Source organism: Chanodichthys erythropterus, chromosome 3 (genome assembly GCF_024489055.1).
Source record: "Chanodichthys erythropterus isolate Z2021 chromosome 3, ASM2448905v1, whole genome shotgun sequence".
NCBI classification, from domain to species: Eukaryota; Metazoa; Chordata; class Actinopteri; order Cypriniformes; family Xenocyprididae; genus Chanodichthys; species Chanodichthys erythropterus.
The window spans coordinates 53,740,346-53,753,239 of NC_090223.1; the positions used below are offsets into that span (position 1 = coordinate 53,740,346).

Genomic DNA, 12,894 nt, shown 5'->3' on the forward strand with positions numbered 1-12,894 from the left:
AAAACAAGTACATGCGGTATATCCTGCTCACTTAAAAATGCATCATCAGTGCGCAAACTCAGTGTCATGGTTTCCTTACTGGATGGGAAACTGAGCGGCAGCCAACATACTGGAAATGCCGGGCAGTCAATGCCCGCTTAGCAGCAGCAGCTGCTGTGAGACTAGCGTGATTTTCGTGTCTCATGCTGGAGTGAGGACAGATCTCTGAACTTGCGGGATTCCTCATCCCCTCTCCTAAACAGATCCATGTGTGAATTCACAGGTTGCCAATTAACTACAGCCTGTTTCCCAGAAGAGAGCAGCTCCTCCCGGTCTCGCGCTCACACACTCCTGCCTGATTCAGCAACAGCCGATCATACCGGTCATACCACACACATGCGCGCACACACACTCAGAGAGAGACTGCTGAAGAGATATTATTGTAGGCTGAACTCACAAGAGCGGCTGTGTTTCATTCTACACTGGATGCATTGTGGGAATAACAATAAAGATGCAGCCACAGCTTCTTGGAAACTCAGCACACAAAACGTCTAGCCAAAACTGTTCAGCAGGCCTACTGGATACAAGTGAAAATAAAACAAATGTCACATCACTTGAAAAACATCTAATAGAATAGGCTTTAATAAAGTATTTGAAGTGTATACATTTCTTGTGTGTGTTTCACCAAAATATCTTTTTTAATGGCATCAACAGAGATCAAAATCTTCCTGAGATTAAATCTTCTTTCCTTATTGCAGCCCCAGGGTTACTTTAAATGCACATGTACTTTATGTTTATGATGAGAAATGACTAAATGGCAAAAATTACTGCTCTGTTTTGACCTACATTCACTAACCTATAAAACTACATGATCGAAAGTTAATGGAGGACCATTAAAAGCCAATAAATCTTAAATATAACATATCATTATGTGACCTTGTACATCTGAGCCAAATGTTTAATGACTTTGGAAATTCAATAAAAAAATAATTAATAATTAATAATTAAATAATTTACTTTTGATTATTTTATGCTCTTTGTATAGTTGTAGATAGTTAAAAATTGTTCAGGTTGCATAATGCAAAACTTTAAAATTGAAATATACAACTTCTGTCATGACCATGTAATTTAAATCCTGTAAACATGGTGAAAAAAAATATGTAAACAAATGTTTGTGGAGAGATACAGGGATAATGTTTAATGTATCTTTGACAGATAACGTTACTTTATCACAGATAAAGTTAGTAAGCAGTTGTATCACAGACTTGAAGCTTGAAACATTTTCCAAATCAAATTCCGCTATATTATTGTGTAAATTTTGGGACAATTAACCTACCGGTGCTTACTTAACTATCTCTACATTAAGCTAGGAGGTTTTGTTAATATTGTAATAAATAAATAGTGTTCACCTTTAAGGTGTAATTCGACTAAAATGCTCCTAATGTTTTTTCTCTAACTCCAACAGAGGTCGAGAGGCCAAACAGATTGTTTTGATTTGATACCGTTGGAACAGATTGTTCTGTCTTTCTCAAGAACCCTTGTGACTGAGAGACTTGGCATGCTTCCAGAGGAGTTTCCTGTAGGCCGGAACCCTCTTTCATCTAAAGGGAACAACAAGGAAGTGGCCTGAGATAACAGGCCTCAGCCTGTTTCAGCTCTCTGGTATTTGAGCTCAAAAGATGTTCAGAAGAATAAAAGAGTTCCACTGCACTAAAGGTGCACATGCAGCCAGGCAGTGAACTGGGTAACTGTCAGATTCCTTCTTGTTGAACACTGCTGTACTGTTCCCACTGGCTGAGTAGAGAAGCATGGAGGAAGTGCAGACAGCAGCCAGAAACCATGGAATGAGAAGAAGTTCCGAGTCCAGCAGGAAACAGTCACACCTCTGAGAAGCAGCAGAGAGTTTCAGACCACCAGGGTGTAGGGTCTGCACTAAACCCACCCTGTGCCATACAAATAGTGCTCCTTAACAATCTGATTGTTTAGCATTAGCATGTTGCTAAGCTAAATTTCGGCTGCATGATTGTTTATCGTCGCAAAATGTAATTCATAGTATTGTGTACATATAAAGTTCTATAAATACATACAGTATATCCAATTTCATACAGTATACTCGACTAAAGTGATATAAACCCAGCTAACAGGGAATGTTCTCATAATTTTGGCTAACATTCTGGTGTTATCTTGAGAGCAAAGCCACCGAACCTCTCAAGATCCAGAAAGGTACTAAAAACATATTTAAAACAGTTCATGTGACTATAGTGGTTCAACTTTAATATTATTAAGTGACGCAAATAATTTTTGCGCGCCAAAAAAACAAAATACCGACTTTTTAACAATATCTAGTGATGGGAGATTTCAAAACACAGCTTCAAAGATTTATGAATCGAATGTTTGAAATGCCAAAGTCACGTGATTTAAGCAGTTTATTCATTTGATAGGAGATCCGAATCTCTAATTATTTGAAACGAAAGATTCGTAAAGCTCAGAAGCAGTGTTTTGAAATCGGCCATCAGATATTGTTGAAAAGTCATTATTTTGTTATTTTTGGCACACAAAAAGTATTCTCGTCGCATTATAATATTAAGGTTGAACCACTGAACTCACATGAACTGTTTTAAATATGTTTTTAGTAGCTTTATGGATCTTGAGAGGTTCGGTGGCTTTGCTCTCAATAGAAGCCTCACTGAGCCATCAAAGGATCTTAATCTGTGTTCTGAAGATGAACAAATGTCTTACGGGTGTGGATCGACATGAGGGTGAGTAATACATTACATTATTTTAATTTTTGGGTGAACTAACCCTTTAAAGCTACATGACATTTCTCACCAGTGAGGTAATAACTGTGTGGTTCTTGAGGTAGATAAATGTATAGTTTCGTTATTAGTAGAGACTCTGCTGCCGTGAGAGATACAGACTCAGATAGGCTAATTCACATATGCTGCTTATTCTCTCTCTCTCTCTCTTAACTGCGTTAATAACTGTATCAACTGTATTATTCTGCTATCAAGGCTCAAGCCTTCATTACAAATGACATTTTGGAATCGGCAACAGAGGCTTGGGATGAGATGCATAAGAAATTAGTCCCACATGCAAGAGTTTTAAGGACAAAACCTGTCATGGGTACGTTTACATGACAATGGTGTACTAAAAACTCAGAAGATTTTCCATTGCGTTTCTCGTATACAGACGACAACGTCGAGATCAATCCTCAATCACATGGATCTGTGAAAACCACTAAAATGCCATATTCTGCTGTCAGGCCAGTAGACGGCGATGGCGCCTATAGACTGAATACGTAACATGCATTTCACAAATTCACGTTTTTGTAATTTACATGGATATGATAACAGTATTATTTTCAAAAACTTGCACTTTGAATCCCGTTTTCAAGTTTGCATTTTCAGATCCCTAAAATGCAGTTGTTGTGTAAACTGCTCCTAATTAGAAATGCTGCTAAATTTTCAGTAGCATGACAGCTCTTCATTCACACAGCTCTTCTGTTTTGAAATCAGCATAACTTTTTCATTTTACAGTTTTACACTCTAATAGCTACTGCATTTTCATATGGAATGTCATATGGATGTTTCCTCAAAGATGTTAAATTAACATGTAGAAGATGCATTTTTTAACAGATTCCTTCCAGATGAAGTGCTCTTTAATTAAAATTTGGATTGCTTAATCACATGTGCTGTCTGGGAGAATTAGATAAATCCGTCCTAAATCACACTTGAAGTGGGATTCCAGAATTATGGCCTTCACTTTCACATCTGTTAAGTCTACCTAGGTCTACAACCCTGATCCTGGAGGCCCACTGTCCTGCAAAGTTCATTTCCAACTTGCTTCAGCTTGATGTTTTTCAAGTGATCCTACAGATCTCGATTAGCTGTTTCAGGTGTTTGATTGGAGTTGGTGCTAAACTCTGCAGGACAGTGGGCCTCCAGGAGGAGGGTTGAAGTTCTAGGCACTCATCCGTAGGGGGTTGCCATTTCATGAAAAATGCACAAGCACCCCCTTTGCAGCCACTATTTTCCTTCAATGAGCCCGTTAGTGGAAATTTTTAGACTGTGAGAGCAAAGGGTGCCAGTTGGGATAGAGCCTGTAGGCTGGAAAATGTTAATTAATTAGTTTGTTCACTAAGTTCATGCAGTTCATGTAAGCAAACAGGATGTATTTTTTCTGCACAGCAAACTTCTCTCACAGAAAATTTGCATTATTATTCCCACAAGATAAACTTATAAACTGGTATTATTATTATTATAGGGACATTTTGTCATCATAATGTGGGTTTAGCAGGACTACACACACACAAACACACACACACTGGTATTTATATCATTATGGGGACATTCCATTTGTGTAATTGTTTTTATACTGTACAAACTGTGTATTCTGTCCCCCTACACAAACCTACCCATCACAGAAAACTTTCTGCTAAAAAAAAAAAAAATGTCCCCAGAAAGTCAAAATTTACTGATATTACTATACTTGTGGGTCCCCATAACATAGGGATTACCAGGACCACACAATACTGTTGATCATAAATTATTAATGTTATAATGCTGATATTTTCCTTTTCATTTCTTTAAATAATTTGTTAAACAAATATTTTTTTCCTAAAACAAATTTAAACGGTTTTCTGTTTCCAAAAGGAAATGAGGATAATGAAGTTCCCAACATTTCAGGTTACTTCCTTGTAGTAAAGACAAGCATTATCATGTTTAAATAATACACGCTGGTTCACAAATCATGTGGAAACATCAAACAATTACAGAAGCTCCGGTGTAGGTGTGTTTTCTTTTCCATCCCATTATGCCAACGAGCTTCTGCCACAATGTATTTTTTTAAAATACAACAATATGACTGAAAGCATTGTGGTATCAACAGACAGCACATGGCTTCAATGAATAAGGCTAGTTTCTTTTAATATGAAGCTCAGAGCCTCAGCACCAGACTGAAGAGTACCCTCAGTAAAGGTTTTCCCCTGAAATGAATCATGATGATACACAGATGGCATACAGGAAACGTCATTGAGATCTTATCAGGCAGAAGTGAAAATGCTTATCAAGTTCCCTTGTAAAATATTTTACTAACCTCGATTGTAAGGCCAAATAAGTAATAATGTGATAAATCGAACAGTGTTGCCAATGTGCACCATGCTTAAGGAAGCAATGATTGCTGGGAATTTTTATATGCCTGCATGGGAACAATTCAACACTTTTAAAACAAGGAAGTAAGTGGCTTTATTTCATCCAACGTACAACATATTCCAGGCTGTTAATGCTGTAATATAATTATATAGCTGATAAAACATGAATCCTACCATACTGCCAGAAATTTCAGTTAAATAGTGTAGTTTTTTTCTGCACACAGTGAATAAAAAAAAAAAAAGTTATTTAAAAAAAAAAAATAAAGGTACACAATTGAAATAACGAGTAAATACACCATCATTCCTTCTTCCAAAATGTGTTTTTGTCTATCCCTGTTTCACTATGGTAAGTAAATTATAAGCATTTATATTTTAGACCTGTCGGGATGGTTTTAGTGGGAAATTGCATACATACGTCACTCTCCTATGTGTGTCTTGTCATATCATATAATAGAGAAAAGTTGCTCCGACTGCGTTGATGTATGTATGGTGTGGGAGTGGCATAGGTTAGTTGTCACGACGAGCGAGAAAGGTTAACATGGAGCCGTTAAATCTCAAGCCTCCATGGAATCACCTGTTTTAAACAAATGTTGAACAGAAGACAGTCTGCTGGCAAAAAGAGAATGTGACAGAGTTTGTAATAAAACAAGAATCAACATTGGCTTGGTTTTATGCAGATGACCAGGACTGATGGATGTGAAATGTTGTAAAAGCGGAGATGGTGTTTTTAGTACTTAAAGGGATAGTTCACCCAAAAATTATCCCATAATTTACTCACCATCAAGCCATCCTATGTGAATATGAATCTTCTTTCAGACGAATACAATCAGAGATTATATATATATATATATATATATATATATATATATATATATATATATATATATATATATATATATATATATATTTATATATATATTTTTTATATATTTTTATATATATATTTTTTTATATATATATATTTTTACTGGCTCTTCCAAGCTTTATAATGGTAGTGAATGGCGCTTAAGATTTTTAAGTCTCAAAAAACGCATCCATCCATCATAAAAGTAATCCATACAACTCAGTTGGTTAATAAAGGCCGCAAAGCAATGGGTTTTTGTAAGAAAAATATCCATATTTAAAACTTTATTAGCTTTAATAATTGGCTTCTGGCAGACTGCCTACGCAAATCGACAAATCAACAAAAAAGTAACTTCTGACATGATGTATGAAGTAGGATGTAGGAGTAGTGTAAGCTTAGAAGCCTCTTGCGCTTCAAACAGATAAGGCTGTGCAACAAACTCAAGCTCTTCTTCTCTTAAATCAAAATCCGCAAACATTTCTCTTTAAAAATTCTCATTTTAGACTACTAATTTGTGACCGGTGTTTTGTTTTGCTCTCTCCTCTGTGCTTCTGTGTTTGTCAATACACCATATGTTGTGACAGAAGTTACTCTTTTGGCATAAGTTGATTTGCCTAGGCCATCTGCTAGTTATATTAGTTTATGAAGATTCAAATATGGATTTTTTTTTTTTTTTTTTTTATAAAGGCCTTATTTTATTTTTATAAAGGCCTTCACTTCAGAAGGCCTTTATTAACCCCCTCGAGCCTTGTGGAGTTTGGATGAGTTTTTTTAGAGCTTCAAAAATCCTGAGCCCCCTTCACTACAGTTTATAAAGTTTGGAAGAGCAAGGATATTTTTTAATATAACTCCAATTGTGTTCACCTGAAAGAAGATACACCTAGGATGGCTTGAGGGTGAGTAAATCATGGGATAATTTTCATTTTTGGGTGATCTAACTCTTTAACAGGTGAGTGAGGTATTTTATTGAACAGATAAATTCCCATATGTAGTTCTCTAACAGAGTTGATTTTAAAATGTTATCTATTGTGAAGGGTCATATACATCCATACAGTCCAACCAAAACAATAATTGCTTTTCCACCATTGGGCCTTAGAATCTTAGAATGGTAAGGAACGGTTCCAGTTGTGTTTCCACTGAAGCCTGGTACGGCACGGCGCGATTACAAACTATTTTTGGCACGGTTGATGGTACGTTTCCACTCAGGATTGGTCATTTGCCTGTTGCCTTGGAACCAGTTTCTTCGTAGCTGGCTAAGCGCTCTATTTGAGCAAAGACACAAATTAATAATAAAATTCCGACACGGAATGGAATGGTTATGCAATGAGAACCGTTCAGCCAGTGGAAAAGTGGCTAATGTTCTTCTGCAAAATACATGGAATTTTTTTTATTATTTTTTTTTTTTAACCAATCAAAAGTTACATAATGTACCTTTAAGAAAAAGGCATCACTTTAAAACTCAATGATTTAAAAACTAAAAATGTTTTAATGATACATAAGTTCAGTGGCACTAGTTCTTTTTCTTTTGTTATTTGGAAGTAATCAAATTTATGTGTTGGTATGATTGGTATACCATCCCATATACCAACTAAAAACTTTCATATTTGAAATGGAAAGCATATAAGAAGCATTTAAATCAAAACAACAAACAACTGGAAATAGCTAATAGCTACTTATAAATACATAAAACATAAAATGAATAAAGTGTCTGAGCTTTACCAGAGCGTATAAGTGTGTTATATGTGGAAAGACTTCCTTATGACTTTTCGTGTTTATATATGCACTTTGTATGTCCTGGAATATGGCGAGAACTTCCCAAAATGTGATCTAAATACAGTGTACTCAAAGATGGGAAGAGGAGTGTACAGCTGCAAGTATTCCAGAAGGAAGAGAAACCCATGAGACGCAACTGCAGCATCATTGATTTACAGTAAGGATTCTGTTGAATTATTGTTTATAGGAGTGCAGATCTGATAAAATACATTTTTGATAAGACTGATAAGACTATATATATACAGAAATGAATCTCAGATTGCACAGCATGTGTAATACCACCACCCTTTACTTGTGAAATTTCAGAAAAGGAAAGCTGGAAGCAGAACAGAAAATACTGAGAGATTTCCAGAGAGAGGACAATTCTGCCTTCATACGAAATTCCTAGAAATTACCAAATCATTTCACACTAATGTGAATTGTATTACGGTAAAATCCTCTTATTCATTCTGGCCCCCCCCAAAAAAAAAAAAAAAAGTTCTGGTCCAACCTTTTATTCAACTCTTATCTTCCCTGACCCACACATCTCCTTTATTCTGCAATAGACTGAGTACTTTTACAAGATTAACTTTATAAGTGACAGCTCATGTTCACTCCTCTTAAAGGTAACTATGTTGTTTACATATAATAAAAAACCCTTCCTGGATCTTATACCATTTATCAACATTACATGTTTGCTTTGAGCAAATGCTATCTGGGAAGTGCACTGACTTATTATTAAAATTCTATTCCTGTTGTCAATAGAGGATGCAGCCAAGTATAACAATTTGTTGATGTACAGTACAGACAGTTTGATATCATTTGTGTGTATCTGGGTTAGCAGGAAAACTGACACCAGGAAGACTTCTTGATGGTTGAAGATGATCCTGATACTGTTTTTCTGTTGTATTCTCTTTAAGAAGTGAGACATCATTTTTTTAAATTCCTTTCTATGCAAAACTCTCTATTTGACAACGGTCTGGAAAGTCCAGGGCCGTTTTCCTTCTGTGGATGAATGGAAAACTGACCAGCAGATACACTCTCACAACACAACTCTATTTTGTCCAGTTTCGAATGAGACCCACGATGTGTCTTTCTGTTCCCTTTTCTCGGCCAGACTACCCATATTTTCATGGTAATTTTAGCAGACGTTTCTGCCTGAGGAGATTCAGTATTTTCAGTAAATGGGCTTCACCGCTCACATGCCATTCCACGCCGTTTCTCTTGACTATTATCTGTGTGAAACCGGATTAGCCAAGGTGACTTTTTTTGTTTTGTTTTTTTGATAATGCATACTTGTATGCTAATCTTTTAATAGGCCATTGGCATGTTTGGGAAGTGTTCAAATAAATATTCATGGAAAAGACAATGTTTTTTTCTTTTTCTTTTTTTCTCCAGAAACTGGCCAACTGAATTCTCTCTCTCTTTTTAATGCCATTGAAGTAATTACCCATTATATATTTTATTGTATTTTTTTTATTGTATTTCATAGCCTTTTAGATACATACAATGTGCAATTAATGTATCAAAAATACATGAATATTTATACTTTTTTCTATGAATGAATATTTATGAATATATATATATATATATATATATATATATATATATATATATATATATATATATATACAATAGGCTTAATAAGGTGCACATCTGTACAAGTCTACTCAATCTAGATGTAGCTATATTTAATGCTTTTAGTTTTATTCTGCTTCTTTATTTTTTTAATGTATGAATACACCAGTCTCCTGGAAATCTTACTCTGCTTAGTATGCCAGCATCGTTTAAAATACACGTTTTGCACAACTTTCATTATAATTATTAACGTTTCTAGTAAAAAAATAAATAAAAAAGTGTGCTTTCTACAACCTTGCTGTTGTTAATTTTACTATTATATATTTAGTTACAAAGCATCTTCTAATAGCAAATATAAGCCGATAACATTAGCGTCCTCTTGTGGATAGATATGCTTACTATCATGGCTGACGCATCTATCTTGTGTCAGAGCTCACGATTCGTATTTTATTCGGTTTAATCATGTTGTTGGCCACAAATATGTTAAACACCATAAGTTTGGTATACTCTATGTCACCTAAACACTATCATGAATGCACACATGGCGAATTTGTGCCTTAAGTCTCGCGTAAACTCGTACTATAGCACTGTTACTAGGAAACGGTATCTGTTCATCAACAATGGGGAGGTGTTGTGGTAGGGAATACGTTTACAGTAAGGCGGTAGATCTGGAAGAGCAGAGAGGGGGAGGGGAAGAGCATTTCTACCAGGAATAGTATTACTGACAACCTACCCTTACTGGAAGAACCCTGGTAGGCGGAGCTAAACTAGAACATGACGAGAGGCCACTACAAATAACAGAGAACTTCAGTACGGCGCTGCGAAGAAACACTAACTTCTCTTAACAAGGCAGGAGTTAACGCAGTCAGCCAGAGGAGAGAGACTTAACACTTTGGATATTACACAAAAAGTTATCATCTACCAAAAGAGACTCAAAAGGTAAGAGAGGCTTTCAGAATATATTCTTGCTAAACTAATCAGAGTGCTCTGACTTTATACTTAAGGCATCTTTATGATTATTAAGCCTTTATTTGCTTAACTTAACAATTCTTACTCCTTAATAGTTACATAATATACAATATACTTATGTATAGCCAATATAAGGAGTAAGAATTAACCTATCAATGTTCAATTTTGCCAACAAATAATAATTATAGAAAATTCAAAAAAGATTTATACTTGAATAAGTTGGGTATCTTTCCTACATGTACTTCAATCTGCAATAATAGAACAGTATCAAATGTTTTGGCTTTAAACCCCTACACTTTTAAAAATGCAGTCTTATTGAATGTGTTTCCTGTGGTACTCATCTTAAGTCTTTCTCTCTTGTTACCAGCTTTGAGAGGCTCACCGTAACCATTCCCGTCAGCTCAAGGTTTGTGTGTAGCGCCATGGTAACCCACAGCAAGTTTGACAACGCAATGAGCAGCAGCCTGTTCGACGCAAGCATGCGGCTGCCGTCTCACCGTTACAAAACTTTCAGCTCCAAGCTTCAGTACCAGATGGTGCAACATGCAATCAGGATGCTCCAGGAGAGCGGCTTCTACTGGGGCTCCATCAGCGGCAAAGAGGCCAACCACCTGTTGAACTCGGAGCCTAGCGGGACCTTTCTGGTCAGAGACAGTTCGGACAACCGACACTTCTTCACGCTCAGCGTGAAGACCGAGTCGGGCACCAAGAACCTGCGAATGCAGTGCGACAACAAGTCGTTTTTCCTACAAACGGACTCCAAGAGCATGCAGTCGGTGCCACGCTTCGACTGCGTGCTGAAGCTCGTCCATCACTACATGCCCTCGGCCAGAAGCGCTCTGTCTATTGGAAACTCTCGGAGCGCCTACTACATCTACACCGGGGGCGAGAAAATCCCCCTGGAGCTGTTGAGGCCCCTACCTTGCACAATGTCCTCCCTGCAGCATCTATGCAGGAAGACTGTGAATGGACATATAGATGTTTCTGGGAAAAAAGAGCAGTTGCCACAACAGCTCAAAGACTTCCTACAAGAGTACGATGCTCCCATTTAAACAACAGAGATGCACTGATCTGTGGTCTGAGCTATGTTGAATGAAGAAACGGGAGGCGATGAGGGAGCTTGAAGCTAGTCCGATGAGCCTCAAAGGTCATGGGCCTTGGAAGCTCGATGGGCCAAGATGTATTGAACTGTTCATGAGTACATGGAGTTGGCGAGTACTGTCATGAGTACTATCACTGATGCATTCTCACATGACTGATCACGAAGCCTCGTTCTTGCCAGTGAATGCACATTTGTACTGTTCCTTTGCCTACCAGTGCCAGTATCTGCGGGCACCAATCACTGCCTCGAATCTGCGAGTTCCGCCAAGCAGGGAGACAGCAAGCCATTTAACCGAAACCAGCCGCCACCGCCTTCTTCCAAGTAAATATTTGTGCCTTTCAAGGGAAAAAGGAAGAAGTGAGTAACAGCAAAGCACTGAGGCACAGCGGACATGCTGTTGTTGAGAAATGACTTCTGGGTGGGAACAAAAGAGTCAAAGCAGCTCAGATAAAACACATAAAAATGGACATTCTGCTTGTACTTGAAAGTGCTTGAACAAAATTTCTGTGTGTTTGTAGTGTTTGTGTTAGGAGCAGTTGAAATGAGACTGCTGTTTGTTATTGAATGTATTAACATGTGTGAGTGGTCTTGTGTCTAAAAGATCACCCATGTTTCACCTTGTCATACAAGACAATGTTTACATATATGAAGATGAATTCAGATCGGTTATCTTTTGTAAAGACATCTCAACCATGTTATGATGTAACGTATTTATATTTATATATGAAAAAAACAACAACAACAACAACATTTCAATAATTTATTAAAGAGCACTATTTTTGTAAAAATGAACTCCATGTCTTGGGTTTTTCATTTTTCCTCAGTCTGAAAGTGTTTGAAATACTTCACATTGCAGATGAATCAGAGCTGCCGGCGCCTATGATTCAGATTCTCTCCTGGAAGGGTTAAAGTTGATTCAGAGATATTCACTTTGGTGAGCGGGAATGATCCTCCCCTCGCTCTCTCCGACAAGGCTGTTCCAGTAAGACTTTGACTGATATGAGGAAGCTCGGGATTACAGTCAATGTTTTACACACAGTATTTAAAAGAACAACCTTGGATAACTAAAGTGAATGACTTAGCTATAACATGCCAGGAGAGATAAGTGGTTATATTGCAATTAAATGGTACGATTTTATGGTTACACTTTATTTTAAGGTGTGTTTGTTACACTGTACATTTAAGTGCTGAGTAACTACATGTACTTACTATAGGGTTAGGATTAGGGATAGAAACATATGTTACAGTAACTACATGTAACACGTAACATTTTATTTTCCGTTACACTTCATTTCAATAGGCCAATTTTTACATACGTCTGACTATAAGTAACTATCTCCAACTTACTTTACTAGCCCTTACCTAAAAGTCTACTAGTTACCTTATTTTCTTTTTGTATAAAAAATGTAATCCATATTTTAAGCCCAAAAGGTTACAAAACACTGAATAGTTAATAGCTTAAACACTCATTCCTTTATTATTACTATTTTTAACATTTTATAGCAAATAATAAGTCATCCA

At 36.7% G+C, this 12,894-nt stretch overlaps 1 protein-coding gene across 1 annotated transcript; it reads left to right on the forward strand.

The window, feature by feature from the left end:
- Positions 1 to 10,091: 10,091 nt before the first annotated feature.
- socs3a (suppressor of cytokine signaling 3a) lies at positions 10,092 to 12,165 on the forward strand. Its single transcript, XM_067382801.1, has 2 exons — positions 10,092 to 10,241; positions 10,639 to 12,165. Exon 2 carries the CDS (start codon positions 10,694 to 10,696, stop codon positions 11,321 to 11,323), a length of 630 nt encoding a protein of 209 aa, XP_067238902.1. The 5' UTR covers positions 10,092 to 10,241; positions 10,639 to 10,693; the 3' UTR covers positions 11,324 to 12,165.
- The last annotated feature ends 729 nt before the right edge of the window (positions 12,166 to 12,894 follow it).

Excerpts from the sequence above, each read along its gene's own strand:
- socs3a (XM_067382801.1), top strand. The coding sequence starts at position 10,694 with ATGGTAACCCACAGCAAGTTTGACAACGCAATGAGCAGCAGCCTGTTC.